Here is a 27,942-nt window from a genome sequence, read left to right as displayed (position 1 = left end):
AAACATTTCATTTTAGCCATTTAAATGTTGGGTAATTCCTAGACCTCTGTCAAGACACAGGTTGACAATTTTATTTGTTTTACGCAATTTACTTTTACAACAAACTTCCAACTGGAGAAAGTCTTATACTTGATTTCAAAATCAATTTTTTTGTGGCTTAAAGTGCTGAAATTGTCAAGAGTCTAAACAACTGACTGTAACTAATATGAGATCTTGCTAATAGCTGATTGATGATGTTGACTTGACAAGAAATTATGCAATATTAAAGAGGGAATGTGAGAAATGTGTGGAATTAGGTTTTTAGGTTGTATAACTTAATGCACCTTCATCATTAGATTGAGATAATTCTTAAGCAACAGGCACTGATGGCATCTAAAACGCTCATGAATGGAATTATAACCTTGTTTTCTTTGACCAGCTATTTCTACTTAAATATTCCTGCCACTTCATAGAACAGTTACTTGGTTGAACTTATTATAGACTGCATTCTGCTCACCATACTATAAGGAAAAAAAATGTTTTATTGTGATTTTACAGTCTCTAACAGTTTGTCAAGCCATACTGTTGGACATTTGTGAGATGTCTGTGGTTGCAACAAATTTTTCTAAATATAGAACATTTTTCCAGCTTTCAGTAAGTTGGTGTGAATAGTGGCCAATAGCTAATATTAGGCTGGCTAAAGGAGAAAATGGAGAGTTAAAGTTTTTGCCATTAGTTTAATTAGTTGCAGATTTATTGATTAATTTCTTTGACCTTGATATTCAGTGCAACACTTATCTGGTTTCTCTTATGGTGAAAGATGGTTAGTTTAAGCCATGCATAGCCTAATACCGTTTCAGTGGAGAAGTGGGATGCTTTTGGTCAGTTAATCAGCTCTCAGCTTTCCCAAACTCCAAACTTTTGTTATTATAAATGTCCTTTAAAAAAATCCAGTATCGATTGACCTCTGTTTTTTCTGGTCCCTCGTTAGCCCATGTACAGCAAGGGAATGTTTGCAAACTATAATAATTTTCATTACTGACAAGTCTGCCATTTTGAAATTAATTATTTTGTCTGTAAAATGCCAAATAATAGTGTTTAATTTTATAAACCTTTAACCTGACTATCACAACAAAGAAAAGGAGCAAATACTGACAATTCAGAAGCAAGAACTACAGCAATTGCATGTCCCCTTTTTTCTCTACTCAGGGTCCCTGTAGGATTTGGCTGCTCTGATGATTAATGGAAGTGCCCTCAGACTTTTGCAGAATCTCATCTCTGTGTACTCTGCCACTATGACCCAACCCCCAGTCTAAATGCAAGCCTCTCCTTCGCTGCTTCACTTTCCTCATTCCACTCCCTATCATCCCAGTCCCCTCCTTCCATGTGTCTGAATACGACACCCCCACACCCCCTCCTCCCAGTGACAGGCCCATTGCTTTGGCCTTCTGAATTGCTGTAGGTTGGAGCTTTGTCACTCTGGCAGCTGCTGTATTGTCTCTGGGAATGGTGCATATGGCACGTGGACAGTGAAGTCGGTCTGCGAGAACACCATCAGTGTCTTGCTGCAGCACACAAGCTACTGCTTTACTCTTTGTTTCATAAGGGGAGTCAGATATTATTTATTGCATGTACTAGTTACCTGGTGCACATTACATAGAAGCCATTTACCCAGTGAGTCCCTTGGAGTTTTGACATCTGACTAATTTTATATCTGTGTGGGTGTTTCATTCACATTAATCTTAAGATTGGCCTATCGGTGAAAGGTCAGTGGTCAGCTTGCCTCTGATAGCGTGTATTATCAACATTCAACATGAAATGTGATTGATTTACAATATTATAGATGGTAGTGATGTGACTAAAATCTCTCATATGATTTCATATCCAGACAGTAAGACATATGATATACATTTTCTGTAGATTCAGTAAATGAATAGTTAATATAAAATAACTAAATGGGAAAAGGCTCTTACTCATAAGTTATTATTTCTCTCCTTTTAAAGATATTTGTATAAAATGCCAATTAAACATTTAAGAAAATATAAAAATTTGAATGAAATATCGGAACCTTTGGAGAAAACCCTTTTATGGCCCTGATCAGAATCTTCAGATCCAGACCACATCTACCTGACAGAAGTACTCCCTCTTTTTGGTGTGAGCACCTCGTTATGTCTTGGCTGATGACATACTCAGAATAACCTTGTTCTGTGCCAAGTTAACTCATCATATGCAAATTTGCTGCCTGCATATGTGTCGTGGAAGAAGGTAAAACTTTACATGAAAATGTATCCTATAAAGAGTGTGATTTGCATCATGATACAATAGAGTATAATATGAAACAATAGACATTACAAAGTCTATGTCTTCTTACTGCACTGCTATATATTAACCTAACAAATGTTATTGTCCACTATCAAAGGCCACCAAAAGATCACTCATAGAAAAAAAAGTAGCATGCTCAGATTATAGGCAGATTATGAGTAGTATATTTATGCCCTGTATGACTTTTGAGATAGTACTCTATAATGTTCCCTGACTTTTACCTCAGTTGTCCCAGATAGCCGCTGTCTTTTTTATAACAGGCCATTCCTATTAAAGGGCAGAACGGACTGTACTTGAAGGTGTTTTATATTTTTGATGGTGATTACACAAAAAGTGTTGCTTGGTAATTATCAAGTCTGGCCTGATTAAAAACTTGACTTATAGTTCATAATGTTTAAATTTCATAGTATATTTGGTTATTGGTTATATTGGTTAATTATTGTTATATGTATTAGCATATCCAGTACAAAATAGTTAACAAAAGAAAGTATCCAGTGAAGTATACTGGAAATACAACCTGTGTTATGATTTTAAAAGATCTTTACTTCCTGTTGCCACTGCAGTGTTCACCATACTGTCATGAAAGTAATTATTGTAGGGTGCTCTGTGACAGGAAGGTATGGTGGGTGGTCTCAGTCTTTCTCTCTGTGAGCAAGTTAGCTTCTGTCATGTCGCTAGCTGTTGACCATTACATGTAAGATCCAGTCTAAAGTCATTTTTGTAAACTTTGGAGAGTTATAAGTTTCAACAGCAGTTGATATACAAATGAAAAAATGGCATGCTTTAGTGCTGCCATGTATCGATCAATAGTAAAATTGGTTCCTTATTAAAATTATATATTAGAGCTTGTGATGCTGCATGAAAATAAACTGTACAACTACTTTTGTTTTGGAGTAGTGCACCTAGAGTATGAATGTGAGTGGATGGAGAGTAAATAAGGGAGCCCCTCAGTTGGTGGGGGAAGCTATATCCAAGATCACTCTGAGGAAGGAGTGTGAGTGGGGGTGGGGCATGATGAAATGGATGAAGGAAAAGACAGGAAGGGGGTGGGGTGTTAAAGGTGTAACTGAGTGAGTGAGCAAGGGAGAGAGAGAAGAGAGAGCAGGGACCTTAAGCTATTGATGGGGAAAGAGGGGAGGGGTGGAATGAGCAAGCGCCTTGCACAGAGGGCGGGAGGGGTGTGTGGGCTGAGGCTCCGCTGAATGAGGAAGCAGCAGAGCCATTTTTACTGTTGAGCAACTGCATGCTGGTCTGCTGTGCTAGAGAGAGAGGGAGAGAGCGAGCTAGAGGACTAAAGTGCTCCTCCTGGATTTTATCGGAGCGCTCTCTCTCCTCTCTCGCCTTTCCCTCTACTCCTTGTACACCTCTTGATATCCATTTAACTTGGGGAGGCCCTGTAGAGGACACACAATGGAGCGAAGAGCCTATGGCAACTGGGCCGTTGTACTGCTGAGAGGGGGATGGGGTAGAGAGAGGACCGGCGGTTCACACAGCTAACACAGCCTGCCGGCTGTAGGCTTCCAAAGCCTCTCCTCCCTGCCTGGACCTACTGTTTCCAGACAGGGGCCTTTTTCCTGGAACAGCCACCCTCAAACTCGGCTTGGACAACGCTAAGGATTACTCACTGTGCTTTCTGGGATTTTATGATACATAATACTGGAGCCTGAAGGATAAATTCCTCCGGTGTTTTGGTTGAGAGAAAGGGAAAAACAAACTTCAGTGTAATTCTCGTGTGACCTGTTTTTGGGGGTTTCGCTTTCTGTTTCTGTTTAAAGGAGTTCGTAAATGGATTACATGATGCATGCCAAGTCAAACGATTTGCTGGATTTTCAAAAACTGGATGCCCTTCTGGAAAAAATTGCACATTCAGTCTCTGTGAAAAGGTAACCTTATTTATTGAGTTAGACTTATCTTTAAACTTCATAAATATTTAACAGACTCCTTTAAGTCTTTGGAGTACAAAATACAAAATATCATGTGTTGTTTTGTTTTTATTTGATGTACATAGTAAAGGCTGCCTTGGGATGGCCTGTAGTTATTGTTCTTGGGACTATCATGTGGTTGTTTGTAGTTTACATGGCCCAGCACAACTATCTAACTACCTAGTTTGGAAGTATGTTTAGTGTTAGGTTAAGGATAGTATTGTTATCTAGATTTTAGCCAGAAGCCATGAACCTACCTCCTGGTGAGAGAGGGGGGTGTGGGGGAAGGGGCACTACAGAGGAAAAAGGGGGTAGTGTGTTTGTGTGTGTCTGTGTGTGTGTGTGTGTGTGTGTGTGTGCAGCATTAGTAAAGATGGTGGATGATTCCTGGAATCGTTTGGCTGTCTCTTCTCTCTAACCAGCTGAAAGTTTAGCCTGAAAGAACTGGTGTGATTCTGGCCTTATTCCTCTTACAATGTGTCTGAGTCACGGTTAGTGCACTTGAGTTGGCCCGGGTGCTCATGCACTGACTCATACACTTTTAAGTCTGTAATCATCACTAGGGAAACTTCTTTTCCTGTGCAAACTTGCTATGAATTATAGCAAATAACAAATACTATTGTCTTAATCATTTACGTTTTAAATATCCATAAAACAGGTGTGACCAGAGCGGTCCAGATTTTCACGTGTTCTGACTGGTTGACCTCATTTGGTCTTGCTTTCGTCTACGCAGTAAACAGTAGCATAGGTCATGGTGGTGACTTTACATTAGGTACTATCAAGAATAAAAAATACCTTCTTGTACTGTGAGTGTTACCATAGAAACCTCTGCAACTTTTATTTTTCTTGAAGCAAGGTTTCTAAGGGATGGTAGCAGATTGCCTCACTGTATTATTCAAGATGGACAAAGTTACAATAACACACCGTGTTTTAAATGTATTATAGAATTGTACTGGTACCTTTTTTTTTGTACCAGTTTTTATGTTTGTTTAGTTACTGTATCCTCATATCCTCTGCATATGTTCTACAAATATACATAGTCATGATGGATACAGTTTTCTACAGCTACTGAGGTTGTGGTCTGATTTTCAACCAGTCATATACCTTGGTTTATTAAATACTGAACAGGTCATTTTAAGTAGAGAAGGAAATTCTTCTATATTAACAGTGGATTAAAATAATGCCTAATTTCCCCCTACAGGTTAAAATCTCTGTAAACACCACCTCACCACTTAAAATACATCAGATGTGTTCACACAGTCAAATCAAATGTGAATTACAAAGTCTGTTGTAATTGAAGCTGGGAAGAACATTCATGTTAATGTATGGAAGCAAATAATTAATGTTAGATGTTTTTATTTCCCATTCTTATTATACCTTATGTTTTTGGTAATACATTTAACAAAAAACACTCAATCATCCTAGAGTAGGTATTCATACTGAGCATAATAATGACAATGTATTTAAACATTCAAAATACAAACATTTTTGGTTTCAATGAAGTTTGAAGAGTTGATGCAGACTATTGACACACCAAGCTGACAGTCAAACTTGATATGGGACATTGTGTCATATTTGAGGGTCTGCAATTCCTCTGGATAATGTGTACATCAGATTTTCTTCAATGTTAGTTTTACAGTATGACAGATCTGTACGCTGAAAACATAGGTTTCTGGGCATCTTAGAGATGCTCTGCCCACTTTAGGTCCCAGAAATCTGTGTTTGTTTTTTTGGGTTTTTTTTTTTTTTTTTTTTTTTTTTTTTTTTTGGCACAGTCTCCTATTTTTGTTTTGACCTACCTATATCTACTTCACTTGTCTATTTCGGGAGAAATGGTATCTTTTTTTAACAGTGTTAAATTTGTTATCTTACTTGAAATGGATGAAACCAATTAAGCACATAAAACAAAAATACCCTCTACACTCCTTATTTGCAAATCATTCCAGTTGAAATCAGAAACATTAAAACATCAGTGCTAACAGACCAGTTACTAGCAGCATGAGTAGAACTATTGTGTGGCAGAGAAGTAACCGAAGAATGGAGTTTGTTCCTGAAGAAGGGTTAAAGGTGGTTTTATGTACCAACAAAAATTCTGGGTGAATACGCAAGGAGTGCTGTTCTTGGCCTTGTCACTATGGTCTTATTAATTATTTATTCATTTGCTTTCAAGCAAAACGGAGGCCATCATTCTGACACTTAGTGAAGGCCTCAAGTGGCATCTGTAAGCCTATGTTTTTGCCTGAACTCGACCCCACCCCATACATGAATAAGTAATAGTTTACTTTAATGGTGGATGCAGACGTCTTGGTGTTATGTTTTCCTCATGTTTCCTCGTAGGATAGTCACTGTCAGGCTACACACTGAACCACATTTCCTGGTGTGAGTTGGTGTGCATCCCCCACACCAGTAACCAGAGCCACTTCCTCCCCAGAAAGCATTCCTCAGCAGTCTTCAGTGATGTATGTCCAGGTCAGAGGTCAACAGCTATTCCAGAGCTAAGAGTGATGCAGGACAAGGAGCAGCAGGAAGTGGACCTCTTGATTGACCTCTGTTCGTGGCTTCTGCAGACTTGATTAGTCTCACATGCCAGCATGGCGTTCACACCAAGACAGCAGGTCATTGAGAATGGTTTTTACTAATTTATAAGGCAGACTGATTGTTTATGATGTCACCAGAGATGACATCATCACATTGTCACATAAAATAGTACTGCCTAATTATCCAAATAGGGTAGACTGCTTGAACATGACGTTAAGCATAATTAAATGAATTTAAGGAAAAATAATAATGAAAATAAAAAACATTTATGCATACTTTAATGTCAATGTTTCCTAAATTTTATCATCATGAATTTTTTAGCAAGCAAGTAATCTGAGTTTGTATTCTAATTGGAGGTCTCATATCTTCCTTGGCAGTATATTAGAATTGTTTTTGCTTTTCTCCCATGATGGGACAATTTACACTCTTTGTCTTTGGAGAGATGCCTGTTTGTATTGGCTGGTAATTAAATAAATCAGTTGAACTTGCTCCAAGTAAGTTTTCTCTTGTTTAACTACTTCACAGTCACACAAGCTGCGGGCAGCTGCTCACTGTTAAGTGTCAGCCTGTTCAGCCTATTACACCTCTGTTCAAGCTGCTCCTGCTCTCTGCTGTAATTTAATTGTAGAAAATAAAAAGACGGTATGTTAACCTGCAGCGATTTATACGCCATTTTCAAGTTGCTGCACTGGAGTGATGGTTGTAGTCGTGGTAATCAGTTACAAATGCAGTTAGAAGTGACAGAAAGTCAACAATAAGAGGAACTTATGACATGTGAAGAAACACAACTATAGACAGTAGGAAATTAGTGGATGTAGGAACCATGACGGTACCTTTTGGTTTCTGAACTTCTGTTTTGAAGCCGTAAGTTTGTGGATTGTATATTACCATATTGGCTCTTTGTAGTCACAACTGACAATATTCAGACAAAAACGGTGAGACCACAGAGTGAAAATGGTCAGTTTCACCAAGCATTGCCTGACAGTCATTTTACGGTCTTGGTCATTTAACCTATTAACCATAACGAGAGTTGAGCTGTCCACCAGGAAGAACGTTTTTTAAATAAACAAGCTCTGAAATTCTCACTGAGCAGGTGAACAAGCAGTCACTCGTCAGTCACAGCACAACATGGCTGATGGAAAAGCATTCTATTCATAGTGAAATCTTATTAAGAGGTGAAAACATTAAAGATGAACCACCAGATCACTTATCCAAATAAAACTCTATGAGACTGGAATACTTCATGGGGAAAAATGTTGACTGAGTATTTTTAGAGAAGTTCAGTGTTTAGTCTATACAAGGCAGATGGTTTTAGAGTCAAACAGGCAGCCACCAGTAATATTAGCCTACATCTTATACATACTTATGGTTAATGTACAATTCATCAGGTAATGATTCAATTGCAGAACCTTGATGCGTCTCAATATCCTCAGTTTTCTTGAAATTCCAAACCTCTAAATGAAAGAACTTTCAACGAAGTTTATTTGTGAAGGGATCTTAATAGACCAAGGGTAGCCAAGAACATCATTAAGAATTTATGGTTGTAACACATGCGTTTGATGAGGTTAACATGATGCGAGGTGAGTAAGTCTGTAACCTAATAGCTGTCTCCCTTGTCATGACAGACAACGTGGGTTTGTATTTCACCTCTACTTTTTTAACAAATGGGTTTGCATACGTGAATGTAACAAATTTGATGAGTAGGACTGGAGTTTTCACATATGTTCATTTATGATTCAGTACTGAAAAGCAAATGACAATGGGTGGGCATCTGGCGTCATGGAAACCCTGGGAGTCATTTGGAAATGGCTTGCGGTAATTATTTATACTTTGGATAAATCACACAGAAGCTTTCATTGATGCCGCACAAACAATTGCAGCAGATGAGCACATTTTGTCCATGTGTTCATGACATTTGTTTACATTTATCTGTATTGTAGTTTTGTGACATTAGGGGTTGTTGCTGTGCATATGTTTGATACTGATGTTAATCAACTGTCAAAGACCATATGGCAGTGTTTGTGTGTATATGGTGATACTTTGGACCATGCAGCATTGCAGGTCAGCTGGACAGGTTCATATTATTGCCACGGCGTCTTTGTGGAGACTTATTGTACTGTTGTCTTACAGAGATGATATTTCCATGCATGTGGAGGGTGCATGCATATGCCTTCCAGTGTTTCATCTAAATGCAGGTTAGGGCTGCATGATTAATCGTTAAATGTTCGCGATCTTGATTCACACATGTACGTGATCTCATTTCTAAACAAGGACAATTCTTAAGCATTGTATTTCATGGGCTGCATTACAAACAAATGCCCACAAATGCAGAACCGCCTCCTCCCTCAACCAATGGTAAAGCGTCTTTACAACACGTGAGCCTGCTGCTGTTGGCTGAAGTTGAGTGAGGAAAGAGTGAAGAACGAAAGAGCAGAGGAACGTGTGCAGTCAAGAGAGTGAAGTGGATGAAAACTCCAGTAGTAGTAGCGAGAGTCACCCACCCGAACTTGTGCCCAATGAAGGTTCGCATTCAGCAGTGTTAATCTCATGTCGGTTTTCTTTTCTGTCATCCAGATCCAAGTGTCTTTTCACTTTCACTTCTCTGACTTCTGTGCTGTTCTTCTTCTCCTTTTCTTTGCCAGTGAGGATAACTCGGCCTTTAACCAAGAATCAAAAGTCTCGCCCTCCAAAAATTTTAGATTAAAAAAAAAAATTCCATTGTGCCAGCTGGGAAGTTTTTTTGCACTGCAAACTTTCACAGATCAGCTGACATCACTTAGCAACCGGGACCATAAGTGATCGGACTATTTGTGGAGTGATATGAAAGATTCGAATAAGAGGTAAAAGAACCCATTTTCCTTGACAGTGGTGCAATAAACACTTTGTGAAAAAAATCGTGCTAGAGAATTGTGATCTCAACTCTAAGCAAAAAAATCGTGATTCACATTTTTACGAGAATCGTGCAGCCCTAATGCAGGTGTACTTCAGGACATTTAATCAGTAATACAAAGCATTTGCTCATCCAGCTTTTTTTTTTTTTTTTATTACTGTACTTGCATCCTTTAACATGGTGCAAAAAGCCATAGCTACAAACAGTTTGGAATTTCACTTTTCTAATGCTGGTGACACACAAGATTGTATGGCAAGGAATATAGCTCTACTCACTCACTAATCAGGTGCTTGTGTATGATTATTACCTTACCCATAGCAATATCTCGCATGTGAATTTCAACAAATGGTTCCTTTTCTTGAATTTTTTACTGCAAGAGTCACAGTCATACAGGGTTACTTGTGTTGTGAAACCTGAAAAATTTAACCTCTTGCTGGTTTTATTGCCCTATATTAGTAATACAGTAGACTTCCACTTTTTATTTTGACATTTATCAACAGTATTACTTTACTTTTGACCAAATATTTCCCATCAGTAAGGTAATATAAGAGTGATTGTCCTGTTTTGTTATTTGGAGAAGTTTGCTGACTTGCATCTTATATCAACTTATAAAACTTCAGCTTCACCTACTACTTTAGTACTTGCTATTGTTTACAGTTAGTAGAGCCACTGACCTTTGCTGAAAGCTGAGGAAAGTCCAGTTTCCCCACATTGTTTGATGTCAGAATACTTCTCTCAATATAACTGTTTTTCAAATGTGTCTAACATTTGTGCTGCAAGATATAATAATTTCATGCACTTGTTCATTTATAAGTGCTTGTAAACTGTAAATTAGTGGAATATTTATTGTTCATGGTTCTCATTGCAAGCTTGTTTTGCTGTCTGGGAACATAATATGTAAGGTTATCTTGAACTTTTTATCCAAATGTTGTCAGTCTGGTTCTGCCAGCTTATTTTTGTGTTGCCTAAACTTAAACCAAATAAAATTGGTCAGACACCCTGTGTTAATCAGTGACTGGTTGTGAAGGCCTTTTTTAATCACATTAAAAAGATTCAGGATTTTCAGATAAGTGTTTGAAAACGGGGCCTTGTTTTGTGCCACTTCCCGTATTTTGATTACAATAGCTGTATCTGGATGTAAATGTATCTGAGGTTGTCATGTATTAAAAGTTGGGGCCTACAAAATAATTTTTCACCTCTGATGACCAATGAATAGAAATGAATAAGAGAATCACAGATCTAACACTCAAGGCAGGGGGAAATACCCTTAGTAGAAATTAATACAGCCAGATCTGTTTCGTGATCTCTCCGGAGGGGGTAGGCGTAATATCATGAACAGCTGACCATCGTAGTGCAATCCAAAGAGATATTCCTAGTTTAGATTTTCAGACAATCACCTATTTATCAACTACAAGGAATTGTATAATCATAAGTGTTGAGTGCAGTTTGGTAAACTTTGCAAAAGCTCCAAACCAATACTCGCATTCTAGTCCTAGTTTTGCTGTTTCTGGCTGAAGGTTAACATGGGACACGATGTGTAAATTCTGGCCTGGAACTATGCCCAGATCTGTGCATGCTTATTTTGGTTTTATTTTAAGAGCTACAAAAGCCCTGTACAGTGTGTGTTTAGCTAGAGAGTATCGTTTCTGATGTTGTCATTCAACATATTGGTCAGTTAGTCAGACTCTCCACTGTGTGTTAGTGCTTCAGGGAAATTGAGGCAGTGATCATGTGGTGCGCAAACAGCTTCCTTCTTCTCAGAAAGTGACTCATCAAGAATGAGATTAGTCAGAGATCCATTCAGTTGTATGTGTTTATCTTTAAGGCCCAGTTGTGGGGGCAGATTTCAGTGCTCAAGGCTGGTTGACGAACTTATCTTTTACAGAGGTTTGAATATGTTGCTTTATGATTGGAGCTTTTTTAGTCAGACATTCACGTTTGTTGTTTCCTTGGCAGCCTCTGCTCGCATATTGTATGATGTCCCTGAGTGCCTGCGAGGACATTATGAAAAACTGGGCACTGTCTGTGTAGCAGAACGCACAGTCCCTCAGCTGCCAGATGACGCTAACCACCCCCCCACCCCCACCCCCATCTCTAAACACTCCCAGGTCCTGTGACGGAGTGGGAAGACAAAGATCTCTAAAAGCACACACAGACAGGAGCCAAACTTTGCTCTGATTTCCTACGAATTCAGTCCACATCTGGTATTAATAAAAACCATATTTTAAAACTGTTAATACTGCTGTATACATAAAACTAGAGATTTTAAGGCCTTTTTGTCTTGGGAATGGTAAGATCGTGTTTCTAAATCAAAACCCCAGAGAACATGGATAAGCCGTATTGTGTGTTCATCTATTGGAGGTGTTGACGTGATGCCTTTTGTATAAGTAGTTGAAAGAGTACCATATATGTGCTCTTAAAATGTCCAGTCTCTCAACATGTGAGTTACTCCACAGCCTTGAAATTCTTTTCAGTGTTCTCAACCAAATAGCTTGCATATTTTGTCTGGATACAATATACATTTTTAATCTATTACATCATGGCTACCTGTATGTGACTGCCAATGTTCTTATAAAAAGTCAAAATGAAACAGTACACTTTTTCTCTTCTGGCAACCAAAAGCTCGTGAACAATTCCCAGTCCTGGTAGTTGATGTTTTGGATTAAAGAATCAATCAGCAACTTGAGAGGGAGTTTGGCAAATTCAGAGCCCTGTGTCACAATCAAAGTGCTATAAAAATGAGGTTTAACTGTAGAGTGGATAAGATTTTGTATTCTTTCTGTCGTATGACAGCTTGTGGTTTATGTCAAGACTTTATTTTACATTTTTGTACTGTGTGTAGAAATAAGAAGTGGTCACTTGATTAACAGGAAATTATATGGCTACTATGTAAAGTTTTAGAATCAGTATGAGACAAATCCTATGAGTTTAGGTCCCCAGGAGCAAAATGTACAAATGAAACAGTGTGTTATGACTGAGAAGGTGGTCTGAGGTTTATGAAGTTGCCATGAACCAAGGAGATGATGTAATTACAGTGTTTGTCTGTTTGTTGCCTTGTCTCTCAGTAGGATTCCACTAAAACACTAACCTGATATTTATGAAAATTGATGGAAGGGTAGGACATGGACTACGGAGGAGCACATATTTTGAAATAAATACAGAAAAATGGTATTTTAAAGAGTTTTTTTTAAACATGGTAAGTAGTGTGGTTGGAGCTACAGCACTGTGGCTCCTTAGTATTTTACATGCGTCTGTTTTTTTAGTGTGAGTTGAGGATCATTTAGAGCTGGGCAATGTTTTGAATTAATTAGATTAATTAAGGTTTTGCTTTCTGGCAATTGTAGATATTGCCTAAATTGCAAAATCAAAGTTATTATCCTGAAGAACTTTCTGTATTTGCTGATTGTAACATATTAATTATGAAGGTGTTTCTCTAGTCATATGGCATGTAGTTTGAGTAATGTATGAGTATTTTTGAATCATGTTTTGTTCTCATTACATGTTTCCAGACATCAACCGATTGCAACCATAAATCGACCATAAATTTTTTGTCCATGTCACTCAGCTCTAGGGTCATTTATGTATCATAACTGAAGATGCACATTTTTGGTTGTTTTTTAGTTAAAGCATTATGGAGATGATTACTTTTTGTGAATTTGTGCATTTAATGAAGTTCTATAAAGGGCTGTTTGTCTTCCCATCACTTAATGAGTTCATAAAGGACCAGGTTAAATGTAATACAAAAAGACATTTCATTATTAATTGTCTTTATGGACATGCTAATGACATTCTTCTCTTGCATCTCTCCAGAGAGTCCAGCGAGGAGTGCAATGGGATCAGCGGTGCTCTGTCAGTGGAGTCTGTGCCGGGGCCAAGACTAAACTGGTGTCCTGCCAACACCACTACCCCTGCCCCTGCTCCAGCTCCAGCTCCCGCTCCGGGGCCCGAGCCCACGCCCAACCCTTTAAGAATGGGGGACGGCCTGGACACAGCGCAGATGTCGGGCAGCAGCAGCAGCAGCCAGGGGCAGGCCCAGGCACCTGGCAACCCTTCACCCCCAGAGTTCATCAATCTCAACAGGCCCAAGCGCCAGACTAATCAGCTACAGTACCTGCTCAAAGTGGTGGTGAAGGCCCTGTGGAAGCACCAGTTTGCCTGGCCCTTCCATGGACCGGTGGATGCAGTCAAACTTAACCTGCCTGTAAGTATTAGCTTTGTCCTTTGGGTTATTCATCATATCTTAGGACCAGGGCTGTGCGATGTGATGAAAATCCCATCCTAATATTAATAATCTTATATCCATACATATCATGATTAGTACATTTCCTGGAAATTCAGTGTTTAATTAAACTGTATAAATGAGTATAATGGAAAGGTTTATTACTTATACACTGCCTGGCCTCAACTAAACAAATGGGTAATATCTTTTCATTGGATGATTGCTCCAGTGATAAGTATTTTTCACCTGCAACAAGTTCTTTAACTGATGCAGTGAGTAGCTTCTCATTTCTTTGACAAACATCAGTTTACTAGAGCGCATAATGATGGAACTTTGGAGCAATGGAAAACTGGTCATGTGGTTTGAGTCCAGACTGACCATGTACCACAGTGATGCTTTTGTTGGTCAGGTCAAGGTTCAGGAATCTTATGTGCCAAAAATTGACAGAAATCAATGTTGGTTAAGCTTCTGGAATGATACCACTGTGAATGTGTGACGTAATCAAAGCTAAAAGTAGTCCAGCAAACTGTTAGAGAGGGAGACATTTTATTTGGCCAGGCTCTGTATTTTCTCTTCAGATACTTGGTGAAAATGTTTAGAGTGCAACAAAATACTGACAGAAAAAAAATCCTCATATATAGTTGTAAATACAGCCCAAAATGTGAAAATGGTCAAACATGTAAGACCCGCTTTAATACTAAACCTCTACAGTTTAAAGAGTAGAATTGTTGAAAACTAAATGAATACATGCCTAACAAAAACATGTGGGTAAACTCCCAAATCTAAAAATGAAAAAATGATACTCACAATATCTGTCTATAAAATAGAACTCTCCTTCAACATAGAATACTGCATTACATTAAATTAACAAGAATGCTGCAAATAAAATATTATTTGACAAACAATACTTCAGAATGTTTGCCTTTTGTTGCCAAATGTCCAACCAAACCAATACCTAAACAACACCCATGTAACAGAAGTAGCCTCTGTTTTAGGTATGAGCTCCTTGTTTTGTCTTGGTCTGTCTGATTTCTTCTCCTTTAGGGCATTGTTCTTTTCTGTCTCACATTAACTTCATGTTTTAATTTTTCTGCTTTCATGTTGCCTGGAAGAATGCACTTGCAAAAAATTCTCCAAATGGCAAAAATATCATTGAAAAATATTATTTGTGACAAAATAGAATAAACAATAGAGCATCGTGTGAAACAATGGATGTTTTTTATCATCACAAGTCATGATATCAGCTGTCATATCGTACAGCCCTAGTGACTTGATTTGTGATGGCTGGTGTTTATTCCTTTCCTTAACTCTTCTTAAGAACTTGTTCTAACTTCTAATCATATCTCTAACTTCCTCAGGACTATTACACAATAATCAAAACTCCTATGGACATGGGCACAATCAAGAAAAGGCTCGAGAACAGTTACTACTGGAATGCCCAAGAATGTATTCAAGACTTCAATACGATGTTTACTAACTGCTACATATACAACAAGGTAACCTAAAACATTGATACTATAATACCCATAGATTCGAATTCTTTCACTTTTCTAACAGTGTTTGTCTCCCCCTGCAGCCCGGAGATGACATTGTCTTAATGGCTGAGGCTTTAGAGAAGGTTTTCCTCCAAAAAGTCTCAGAAATGCCTCAGGAAGAAACTGAGATTGCTGTCATGACAGGGAAAGGACGTGGCCGTGGCCGGAAAGACGGAGGTCTTTGATTTACCTTGTACCATTATCATATTCTGTCAACACGTGCTCTTGCTGCTGGCCTCTGTAAATCAGGTTACTTATCCAGACATCTTGTTCTGTCATTAAGGTCTAAACTTGAAACCAGGGGCCATCATTGATCCTTCGTCCACAACTCCTCAAACACGTGGTCTGTCAAACCTCTCAGCCGCACCACAGACCAGAGGACCAGGGCAGGGTCCGCCTTCACTACCTCCCCAGCCTTTAATGCAGGCCCTGCCTTCCCATGTGCCCCCAACGTTGCCCAACCATGCACCACAGCTCGGTGCTCCTTACTCCCTTGGTCAACCAGAATGCGCGCCTCAAGTTCCCATCATGACTTCTGTGCCTCCTCCTGCCCAGACCTCACTTCCCCCAGCATCCATGCAGAACACTGCCCCGATGCTGCAAAACCCCATAACCATGACCAAAGTAAGTGTGACTGACACAGGAACATAAGGCTAGACAAGTAGCTACACTCAGTCATTCTTGAAAGCATCAGACATCTGTTTTAAACAGAGTTGGCATTTCATTCTCCTAATTTGTTTTCTTATTATTTCCCTCTTTCTCTGTTTTCTGTAAAATTTGATAATATCCAGCAAAGAAAGAGCCAGAAAAGGAAGGCAGACACTACAACGCCCACAGCAAACGACCAACTGAGTGAATCTTCGCCAGCAGAGTCCAAATCTGGGAAGACGCTGCCCAGGCGAGAGAGTACCCGGCCCTCCAAACTCATAAAGAAGGATGCCCCAGACTCCCAGCATCACATAAGCATGGGGATGGGACCAAGTGGAGGTCACAGCCCTAAACCACAGGATCAGATTGGATATTGTGCAAGCTTAGTCAGGGACATGCTTTCTAAGAAGCACGCTGCTTATGCTTGGCCATTTTACAAACCTGTTGACGTAGACGCCCTGGGACTACATGATTATCATGATATCATTAAACATCCCATGGACCTCAGCACTATCAAGGTGTGTTAAAGGGGCAGAGTTTATCATATTGCTCCATAACACATTTGTGATGCACAACTAACATGCCTAATGTGTTAAATAGGTAAAGCTGGAGAACAGGCAATACCGGGAGCCCCAGGAGTTCGCTGCTGATGTACGATTAATGTTTTCCAACTGCTACAAATATAACCCTCCAGACCATGAGGTGGTGGCAATGGCACGCAAATTACAGGTAAATCTGGTCCAACTTGTGAGTAATGCAGGTGCACAAAAAAGGCTAAGCAGTTCATCAAAATAGAATTTTATTAAAGAATAACTGTGATAATTCACTTTATCTTAGAGTTGAACTGTATCATTACAGATAAATACATTTAAATGTAATTTTCAGTGCCGTGTTTTGTAGTGAAACTAAAACGCAATATATTTATTGTCCTGCATAGAAGTATTACAAACAGTAATTAAAATACCTTAGGCAAATATCAGGTAGTTTGTTCTAAAACTACTTAATGAGGTATTTATTGTACTTAACCATGATTTCTCCTCAAACAGGGTTTTCTGTCACTCTTTGTAATTTTGTTGTCACTTTTGCTACTCTTGGAAAATCAAATTATTTATTTTTTTATTTAACAACCTTGAACATCATGCACAAAAATCTCAAATTTAAGTCATTTGGAATTGCCTTGTGTTATTTTCAAACCACTGTTTATCTAAGGTTCTCATTTTTATTGATTAAAGAATTGCCTTTTGTATTATTTTTGCTATATACTATGTTTCCAGATATTCTTGACATGTACCCCAGTATACTCAGGTAAAAATAAAGATTCTACTCAAAACAAAAATAACTGGTTGTTTTCTTTTACTTTACAGGATGTTTTTGAGATGCGCTTTGCCAAGATGCCAGATGAACCTGAGAGCAAACCTCTAGTTTCTGCCCCAGCTCCTACTCTTCACCATCCTGCCCCCGTCAAGCCCCAGCCTCCTTTGGCCCATGTCGCTTCATCATCAGACAGCTCCAGTGACTCGTCCTCTGAGTCTGAGTCATCCACTGATGACTCTGAAGAAGAGAGAGCCCAGAGGTTGGCTGAGCTCCAAGAACAGGTTAGTGACCAGAGAAGGTTCAGGCTCATGGGAAAGTTGTTGCCCAGCCTTTCTTATACTTTTCTCTCCTCTCAATGCAGTTAAAGGCTGTCCATGAACAGCTGGCTGCACTGTCCCAGCCACAAGCCAGCAAACCAAAGAGAAAAGAGAAGGAAAAGAAAGAGAAGAAAAAAGATAAACATAAGAAGAAGGGAGCCATGCCAGGCCTTGTGGATGAAATCCAGGATGCTACACCTGTCTCACAGCTCAAGAAGACCAAGACTAGTAACAATAACAACAAAGAGGTTATTTCCAAGAAAAAACCCAGGTGGGTTTTTCGAACTTACTAGCTCAGCATTAAACAACTTTGTATTGCTCTTGCACAAGGCCTGCTGGTGTTACATATGGCAGTAATGCATGTTTGTTTTGTGCCTCTGTAGTAAAAAGGAGACGATGAAGAGCAATCATCCCTCCAACCTGCAGCCTGTTCCATCTCTGGAGGATGAACTGGGAGCAGCCGGGTCATCAGCTACAGGGGAAAAATGTAAGCCCATGACCTACGAGGAGAAGAGGCAGCTAAGCTTGGACATCAACAAACTTCCTGGTGACAAGCTTGGACGTGTAGTGCATATCATCCAGTCCAGAGAACCCTCGCTCAAAAACTCAAACCCTGATGAGATTGAGATTGACTTTGAGACGCTAAAGCCTTCTACTCTGCGCGAGCTGGAGCGATACGTTTCTTCTTGTCTTCGCAAGAAGAAGAAAATTCCTGGTAAGCCACACAAGGAAGTCATCAAATGGAAAAAGTCATTCTCTGTGAACATGTGTCAATGAAACATTTTGATATTGGTGTTTTACAGTTGAGAAGCCCGTAGAGTCCTTGTCTGCATCCAAAAAGAATGGGTCATCCTCAGAGAGCAGTGGCTCCAGTTCAGACAGTGAAGCAGAGGGTGAGACACTGCAAATATGAACACCCTAGGAGCCATAAGCAGAAAGTGCCATGCTTAATCTTTTTGCCTTTTTTTTCTAGGAATGATAAAACAGCAGAAGAAGAAGGGTCAGTCTGTGAAAGAGGGGAAAAAGACACATCTTCATACACAGGGTGCCCCTGTGCAGCCTGGGCTTCATGCCCAGCCTGCTGTCCTACAAGCCAATAGTCAAATTAAGCAGCAGCAGCATCAGCAGCAGCAGCATCAGCCGTCTCCTGCAGGCTTCATGGCTCCTCCTGTAACTGCTTTGGAGTCTTCACAGATGCTAGAGACCAGCTTTGAATCCCTGCCACCATTCGGACAACCTCTCATGCATCTGTCCCATCATACGGGCAACTCCTCGCCTCCACCTCCACACCTCAATGCCCATTCTGCTGGTCCAGTGTCCCCTGAGACTCACCCCTTCCTCAACCAGCATCCCGTCCTCCCATCTCCAGGTAAGACTGTCAGACAAGACTATCCTTGCTGTATCTGTATGCCAAATAATGCTTACTGCCATTGTAGGTACTGCACATTTTATTTTATGTATACTATTTATTTATTTTATTGGTTTATTTTAGGGACGTTGTACATTAATTCATATTGCTGTAAATGCACCAGAGTCAGCCCAATGGCTATTTTTCATCTGCAGTTCCTGGACAGATGTTAAATTGTCACCCTAAAAGCTAACACAAGGTTTCAAACATGCAGGTGTTAAAAAATATAACTTTGAAATACCTAAACACAGACGAGTAGAAGACGAGTGTGCAGTACAAATATTTACAATTAATTATACATGAGACAGTAAGTAAAAAATGTTTAAAATATACTTTGCACTTAGACGTATTAAAAAATACAACAGAGACAGGAATGATGTTGGCTGCTCAAATTATTAATGTCCCAGTTTTTTAGATGCATTTTGAACTCAATATAAAATGTCAGTTTTCTGATTGCTACTGGAATAGAGTTCCACTCATGTGCAGCTGTAACTGCAAATGAGGTCTGACTAAACATTTTGACTGCTTCTTTTTTAAAATCAATTTTACCAGGCAGAAGCTGGTAATTACCAACTAATGGTTACCCTCCTCGCAATCTGACATATATTACAATATTATTACGATGTTTTTTGCAGTGTTTAATTTCTTCCAATAACTTCAGATGAACTGACAACAAAACACTGTTAAAGGGTATCTGTAGTGAATTTTCACTGCTAGCTATTTCAAAAGATCACATACAATACTAGCGGTTCTGTCCAGTAACTGAAGTTATAGCCCGTTGTCAAGTATGTTTGAGTATTAAGTCACTGCTCCGTCAGGGACATCTTGCGTCCTTCACAGGCTGATCCAGCACTGGTAGTGATGTAGACTTGTTGTATTGTCTAATTACCTGAGCTGACATGAATGGGTTACTGACCCACTGCAGACACCAGTCTAAGATGACACATTATCGCCCAATGCTGGGTCACGTCCCTAGGGCAATGGCAGAGTACAAAGCTTACAGCTGCACAAACAACAAGCAAGAACACATGCTTTCCACTCAGTCTCACTCACTGACTCCTTGTTTACTTGCACTCCATCACCCGGAATCAACGATGATACGTCACTTACGGCTGGCAGTGGCTGCTCCCCATAGGTTCTGCCCCCATGTGTAATTCACATAGTAAAAAGGTCCAGTTGTGCATTTATGGCAGTTTTTAATTTTTATTTTATTTTTTTTTTTAATAGAATTTGCACTTCTATTGCTTACACAGGGTTCCCGCAGGGTCTTAAAAAGTCTTAAAAGTCCTAAATTTACAAATCTGCATTTAATACCTGAAAAAAGTATTTGAAAGGTATTAGATTTGATTTGGTAGGTCTTAAATTATGTTGCCATAAACTCGTTCGCTGTATTACGTTTACATGTGTTGGGGAAATGTCCAAGCTACAAAGAAAGAAACATTAGTCCTACTCAGTTCCACCTGTTTCAACCTGACAATTTACATTGAAATTAGGAACCAATTATTGCTAATTTTGCAGCCTCCAGTGAGAAATGATCACAGAACATTCAGCCTAGAACAGTCACAAATGTTTGCCAATATGGCCATGAAATAGGCTGTGAAATGGTCATTAAATTTTGTTCTGCATAGTCTTAAAAAGTCTTAAATTGAACTTGTGGAAACCTGTAGGAACCCTGTTAGAAGTAATACAAAGGATGACCAGTACAGGTTCACTTTAATACAAATTTCTTTTCTTGTTTTGTCCCTGTGTTTCAACCTTAGCCTTGCACAGTTCCATGCCTCAGCAGCCTTCTCGACCCAGTCACAAGGCAGCACCTCTTCATCCGAAACCCCCCCAGCAGCAAACGGCACCTTCACAGCAGCAGCCAAGCCTACAGCAGCAGCAGCAGCAGCAGCAACAGCAGCAGCAGCAACAACAACAACAGCAGCAGCAGCAGCCACAGCAGCTCCAGCCTCCATCGGCGGCCCCACCACAGCACCAGCTCCCCTCTCAGATCCTTCATCCTTCTCAGCCCCTGCACCAACGGCCCATGTCTCCCCCAACTCTCACACCCCAGGGCTTGCTTTCTTCCCAGCCTCCTCAGATGTTGCTTGAGGATGACGAGGAGCCTGGGTCTACAACCCCTATGAACCAAGTACAGTTATACCTGCAGCAGTTTCAGCAGGCCCGTCAGCCCCAGCAGTCCATGCAGTCGCTCCAGGCGCAGGCTCGCCAGCAACAGCAGCCAGGGCAGACATCTCTCCTGCAGTCTGTCCAGGGGCAATCGCAACTGTCCTCTCAGACCCCACTGCCTCCCACACAGCTCCCTGTTCAGTCCCAGGCACAACCCACAGCGTCACATCAGCCCCCACCCCAACAAATGCCACTTCACCAGGCACGCCACATGCAGCACACTCAGCAGCAGCCACCACAGCCGCAGCAACTGAACTACCAGCAGGGTCCAGGACTAGCTGGTCAGTCCCAGGGATCCCAGCATAAGGTATCCATGTCCACCAACAAACAACAGCAAATCATACAGCAAGAGCAGCCCTCCCCTCGTCCAAGCAAGGCTGACCCTTATAACACAGGTGAGACATAAAAAATTAAGCCAGAATGAATTGTAACTGTTACTTACACAGATATTGGCTGTTTAGTTAAATACTGGTTGAAGTGCAATGCCTAGAGTTGTGCAGTGTAGCTGGAAAATCTGTTTTAAGTGCAACTTTTCTGTCATGGATCTAACTCCACCATCTACATGATTTTGGAAAGTGTTACCAGTTGGAAAAAGGCTGACAGGAGGGTTTATAGGGGTTGGATGTCCAGGTGTGGATGTGTGTGACACGAGTAATTCAGGGACATCTGTTTGAAAGGGAATCCTCACACCTATCTAGAGTCATGAGCATCTGAAAGGATTAGTTTTGGTTTTGTACTGGTTTATTTCCTAAAAAGACCTCTCTAAAAACAAGCACTATCGTTTAAAGTGTACGTTCTCTCCCTTTTACCTTGTTTATTCTTGCCCACAAGGAACTGAAGCCCTGAAGTGCTCTTCAAATCAACTAGACTCGTCCACTAATAACAGCAATTCTGTGTCTGCCTCAGTTGTACAGCGCAATTGTGTTACTGTGTGACTTTGTTTTTTAGTACATTAGATCAGATCCAAACTGACAAATACGAGTTTATCATGCAGGGGTGAAAGATGTTCAATTACGGGTATTTTCACACCAATGCAGCGGTGGCTAAAAGAGCTTCAGTTCACCATTAGAAACTGAATAAGGGCTTAAAATTATATTAACACAGAAGGATTGTTATACACTTTGCAAATATAGTTATCACAAGCATTATCAACACATTTAAGTAATATAACCCAGGTTACAACTCAAAAAACAGGTTTAGAATTCCTTTCACTTCAGTTGAGATTGATAATTATTGACTTGCATAGTTCATGAACCTCTTTTTACCATATTTATTATTATCTGTGTGTCTTTACTCACTCTGGTGGTGGTTGCCATGCCAGTCTTGTTTAGGTTGGTATTAAAGTTTTCTGAGTTGCTTTCATCTTACCAATCAGCAATAATTTCCCATTAATTACTATAGATAACATATGGCGTCGTTGTGTGATTTGTAAACCTTTTGTCATCCATGACGTACCAGTAGATATTACGTTTTACATGAATGGTAATAATGCAGTTGAACAACACAAAACAATGTAGCAACAATGATGCACAATCCATTATCAAGGAATTTGATTATCTGTTCATGATCTAGAGAGGGAGCATGCTTGATGTTTATTTGTGCACCCAAAGTCACGCTTTCATGACTGCATTCAGGTGAATGTGCCATGCATTTAATGAGGCAAGTCATTTTAATTGATGAAGCATTTTTGCCCAGGGCTTATGACACCTTTTACTTCTGTTGACAGGTCACTTGAGGGACAACCCATCTCCTCTCGTTATGCATTCCCCACAACTCCCCCAGTATCCAACCGTGTCTCACCAGTCTCCACCTCAGAACATGCAACCCAAAAAGGTGGGACACCTGCACAGGCTGTATTTCTGGAAAGTTAAGTTAAGTTATTAAATGTCTGAGTCTGACTTTGACTCCATCTTCTCTCCATGTAGCAGAGAGCCCCTGGGCCCCAAGTTGGTTTGAAGGAGGAGAAACTTCCTCCATCACCAGTGATGAGAGGCGAGCCATTTAACCCTGCCATGAGACCAGATCACCACAAACATCCTGAAAACAAGCCTTCTCAACCAGGCCATGGCCAACCGAGTGAGCACCAGAACTTTTTAGAGATTATATGTTTTTTCGAGATAAAGTGACAGAAAATAACACAGCATTGTTTGTTTGTACTTCTGTTGAGTAGATGTGAAGTCCATGGAAAGTTCCTCACGACCTGTCATTCGTTCGTCAGAGCCCATTGGGCCCCCCCCTTCCCTGCAGGACAAGGATAAGTATAAGCAAGAGTCTAAAGCGCCAGTTGCTCCCAAAAAGGTCCAGGTAGGTGGAGGAGTCCATCTACACACGAGTGGGAACTTCATGAGACTTCTATTTTTGATTGAGTGACAATTGATGAGCCTCTCCTTTCCTTCTGTGTATGTCATCCAGGATGTGAAACTGAAAAACATGGGCTCATGGGCAAGCCTGGCACAAAAATCTACATCGGCGCCCTTATCTGCAGTTAAGTCATCAAGCGATAGTTTTGAGCAGTTCCGCCGTGCAGCCCGGGAGAAAGAGGAGAGGGAAAAGGCCTTGAAGGCTCAGGCTGAGCAGGCGGAAAAAGACCGGCTACGCAGAGAGCAGGACAAACTACGGTACGGTTGTCTAGAAGGAGGCTGAAGATTAGACAGATTGTGTTCTTTGTCGGAATTCAGTGAAATCAGAGATACATTTGTGTTTTTCTTATTTCATTATCTAAACTGATAAAATGATTGCATTTTTGAGGATGCTAATCAGCGTATGCTTTATATTTATGTTTATTTACAGTTGTCTAAACAACAAATTGCAGCTTCAGTGTTAGAACACCTGTAATTGCTGCATAGCAGTTTCAACATGTACAACAGCCAGACATGTACAGTACCTTGCCTGTGGATGATTGGAAACTGTCAAAAGTTGCTGTAATCTGCCCTCTAGTGGCTATATTCTAATACGGAGTAAAAGAAAACAGCGTGGATGGTTTTAGATGTGAACAATGAAATGACAATTTCTTAACATAGATTGTATGCGTCATAGTACTTCTGTCAGGATTTTAAAGTCCAAAATGCATTCATCTTAATTTTTGGTATTAAAGTCTTATAAAATATTGACATGTCTTGGAAATGGATCAGACTATTAAGTTTAATTTATGAAACTGAAGTAACTTTAGTCTTCATTATGAAATGATAGGATTTATCACAGCAGTTTTAGTGTTTGTAGAAATAAGCTAAAAGAGTTTCTCTGAATGTTACTTTCATTTAATGTGGACGTACCATCAATAAGATCTGAACAGTGCATTTACTGCCTTGTTTGAAGCTTGTTAAAAGTTTCTTATCCCATGCAGAGCTTTGGATGTAAAAGCAATAAAGTCACATTGAAAGTCAGAAAAGCATAAAGCTCCTTTAGGAAGCCGTCAGCGCTTGTCCAGAATTATCCAGTATTGTTCTGTATTCACATTGGAAGCATCAAGGAAGTTCAGTGAGGATGTGTAACAGGTCTTACATTTCATCCATTAAAAAGGTTAATTTGTTAAAACCTGCAGAACCTAGTTAGCAGAATGTGATGACTGAAAATGCATTGCCTTTTTCAACTATTGACTCGACCTTCTGAAAATAACTAAGAGTTTGTGCTAGAAATTGGTTTTGTTTTATCTGTGGTAAAACAGCTTTCTCCTCATCTTGTTGAGCCTAGTGTCGTGACATATGCTGCTATATAGATATTTTCCACAACTGTGAACTCCCTATGGTAATATGAAACTGATTCCACTTGGTCTGACCTTACGTTTTCTAGAGGTCGAGATGAAGAGGACATAATGGAACCAACCAGAAGGGTGCACGAGGAGCCACGTAGGCGTCTGGAACAACAGCACATCCCAGCCCCCTCGCAGCAACAACAACAACAGCAGCAGCAGCAAGAGCCTCCGCCAGTCGCTGTCCAGCAGCCTCCTCAACCCCCCACACCACCTCAACCTGCCACACAAAACCCATTGGACCAACAGAGGGAGCTAGCACGCCGCCGTGAGCAAGAGAGGAGGAGGCGAGAAGCTGTAAGAGGCTCTTTAGTTTTATGGAAACTAATATAATGTTAATACCATGCAGTAAACAAGATGTGACTAAATGTGCACGACTTATTTAAAGCTCAGGAGCCATACACGCATTATAGTTTAATTTACATTTGTAGCAGCAGAAACAATTTTCCACATGCTGGAGATGCACTGAAGCATACTGAATATAAAATAAATGCTTACTTGTTGTTTTTTTTTTCTCTCCTTTTCCAGATGGCAGCAACTATCGACATGAATTTCCAAAGTGACTTAATGGCTATATTTGAGGAGAACCTGTTTTAAGAAGAGCTACAACTGAAACGTAACTGCAAAAAAAAAAAAAAAAAGAAAAAAAGGAAAAAAAACAAAACAAAAAGACTTGGATAATGTAGACTTCTGAGAAAGAGACAAAGAGATTTGGAGCCCACTCGCCACAGAGGAACTTGGACTGTATTTAGGCCTGACTGGGCCTCGGTGGGCCGTCACAGCTTGTTTCGCCCCTGTGGACTGAACACACGTAAGAAATGAGGAAGGGTGCATCATTTTGGATGTCATTTCCTGGGAATTTGGGTTTGCCTGCCTGAAATCTCCTAAACGGAGAGAAAGAACCCATGTTGGCACAGTTGCCTTTGTCACACTTTGTTTCAGTGTGCGTGGTTGCAACAAAAACTGCAAGAATAGACATCCTAATAATTATGAAAATGCTCTGATAATGTACTGACAGACTGTGCAGAGGCTTTTTGAAACTGCCAGATGTCTAAGGTGGTGAAGAAGACTGGTCTTTTATGTTGTTATGTTTTTGTCTGTTGCAAGTGAACACGACTTCCATACTGTAAATCATGTATATTTCTCAGCAGAGAAGGTACAGTTTGCCTTACACCTCTTTCCTAAACAGACCATTATGTTCTGTGGCCTGCACACATGGACAAACCAATAACATTTACAACCAGGAGTAGGAGCAGTGCAGACCTTTTTTTTCATCGTCTAGTATCTACTGTAAAGAAGTATTTTCTTATACTACAATAACTGTTATTTTGGATCTTTTCTTTCCTCTTTAAGTCTTTGAATCTTCACACCGACACACTCCACCACCTATGTCTATGCCAAACAACCCATTCTCTTATGCTAAATTTCTTGTCCTGAAACATGGTAGGTAGCTAGAGAAAATCCCTGAATATATGCATTATGATAGTTCCAATAAGTATTTATCAAAGACAGATCAGTTAAAGTTTTCAGTCTGCCTTGTATTTTTTATTTAAAACTCGAACAGGAACTTGTTCACAGAGGAGAGGAAAAGTCCAGCAGTTCTGAGCTTTAGTTGGAATATGATTTCACTACAGGTGTCGTACCGTTATTCGTATTACACTTAGAGACGTAACGTTGGGAATGTTCATATCATTGGCCTGTTCTCAAGAATCACACTACTAGATCAGTTGACAGAATAATAAGATGAGGATCCCCTTTTCGTTCTTTTTGTCAGCCACAGTTTTGAGGCGACAGGAGGTCAAACGGGGGGAAGAAGACAAACACTTAACACCTTTCTGTAGATGTTACTTGAATCAGGTTAGCTTTTAAAAAAACAAAAAAAAAAAAGAATAGCTGAAGGGACCGAAATGAGCTCCGAGTTAGGAATCAAATCGTCTTCGAAATCACTGGGGACACACTGACTAAACAAAATAAAAACACAAATGATACAGAAGTAAAGAAACGCTGAAAAAAGTTTTGATTTCTATCTTTGTTCTTGTTCGATAATAGTGGATGTGAGTTATAATTCTGTTCTCGGAGACACTGTTTGGCCAGGGGATGATGTGAAACTTGAATGCATCTTATCCTCTCCGCTTGTCTCTTATGGTGTTTTTCTCCAGTGCCTGTATTGTATTGCAATTCTCGTTGGCTTATATTACACTTTGAGGGAGGGGGAGGGGGATAGAAAAGAGGGCGAGTCAGGACTGGGCGGTGTAATATTTGAGAGGGGAGGGAGATTTTTGAAAGAGTTTGTGTAGAAAAAAAAATAATAATAAAAAAAGGAAGAGACAGCGTTTTATATTTTACCCGTTGTCAATATTCGGGTTTTAAATTTAGTTTTAGCTGGACTTCTATGAGTGTACACACCTGACAACTACTTTCTCATTTTGTTCAATCAACAGATTTTAGGTAGGTATGTTTCAGCGTTGCCACACTAGCGTTTGAGTCTGGTCTGTAAGTGTGACTGTGTACATTTGGACGGCTGTGTGACTCTGCGTTTTTTTTTTTGTTTATTATTATTATTTTTTTAAAAAGTGTGTGGTGCAGGGAGGCATGTTCCCCAATGTAGATAAGCATTCTATTGATGAGGAGAATAAACGGATAAACAGTACTTCAGGAGAACTTGTTTCCATGCTTCAGTCACCTTTTTAATTTCTATGAAGTTCACCATATATGAATATATAATTTTTATTATTATTAGACTGGTTTGGAAAGGGTTAAAAAAAACAACAACAACAACACTTCATTCCTTTTTAGCCTTTCTTTTCTTTTCACAATAACTGTTGGACATAATGTGCCATGAGTTCTTCAGAGAATGTGCTGACCTGCAGCTCAGCCCAGAGTTTGCTTTATTCAGGTATTTTATTTTGTGTTACATTTGTTCTGTTTTT

General features: G+C 39.9%; 1 protein-coding gene across 2 annotated transcripts; it reads left to right on the top strand.

The window, feature by feature from the left end:
• The first annotated feature begins 3,531 nt into the window (after positions 1-3,531).
• On the top strand, positions 3,532-27,778 carry brd4 (bromodomain containing 4). 2 transcript variants are annotated; one of them, XM_030140750.1, is made up of 19 exons: positions 3,532-4,184; positions 13,462-13,852; positions 15,229-15,366; positions 15,447-15,582; positions 15,689-16,029; positions 16,197-16,571; positions 16,654-16,782; positions 17,418-17,648; positions 17,729-17,955; positions 18,068-18,399; positions 18,488-18,577; positions 18,658-19,053; positions 20,853-21,659; positions 22,991-23,097; positions 23,190-23,340; positions 23,435-23,568; positions 23,677-23,882; positions 25,054-25,309; positions 25,541-27,778. In XM_030140750.1, exons 1-19 carry the CDS (start codon positions 4,087-4,089, stop codon positions 25,607-25,609), a joined length of 4,614 nt encoding a protein of 1,537 aa, XP_029996610.1. In that variant the 5' UTR covers positions 3,532-4,086; the 3' UTR covers positions 25,610-27,778. The 2 variants fall into 2 exon arrangements, with proteins under 2 accessions (XP_029996610.1, XP_029996611.1); XM_030140751.1 differs by having other exon boundaries at positions 4,087-4,184; positions 23,193-23,340.
• The last annotated feature ends 164 nt before the right edge of the window (positions 27,779-27,942 follow it).

The sequence above is a fragment of the Sphaeramia orbicularis genome, chromosome 8, assembly GCF_902148855.1.
Source record: "Sphaeramia orbicularis chromosome 8, fSphaOr1.1, whole genome shotgun sequence".
Taxonomy (NCBI): Eukaryota; Metazoa; Chordata; class Actinopteri; order Kurtiformes; family Apogonidae; genus Sphaeramia; species Sphaeramia orbicularis.
This window is presented reverse-complemented; position numbering and strand designations above follow the sequence as displayed.

Excerpts from the sequence above, each read along its gene's own strand:
- brd4 (XM_030140750.1), top strand. The coding sequence starts at position 4,087 with ATGGATTACATGATGCATGCCAAGTCAAACGATTTGCTGGATTTTCAA. Across the intron at positions 16,030-16,196 it reads ACCCCATAACCATGACCAAA|CAAAGAAAGAGCCAGAAAAG; the intron begins GTAAGTGTGACT and ends GATAATATCCAG. Across the intron at positions 23,098-23,189 it reads AGAACATGCAACCCAAAAAG|CAGAGAGCCCCTGGGCCCCA; the intron begins GTGGGACACCTG and ends CTCTCCATGTAG.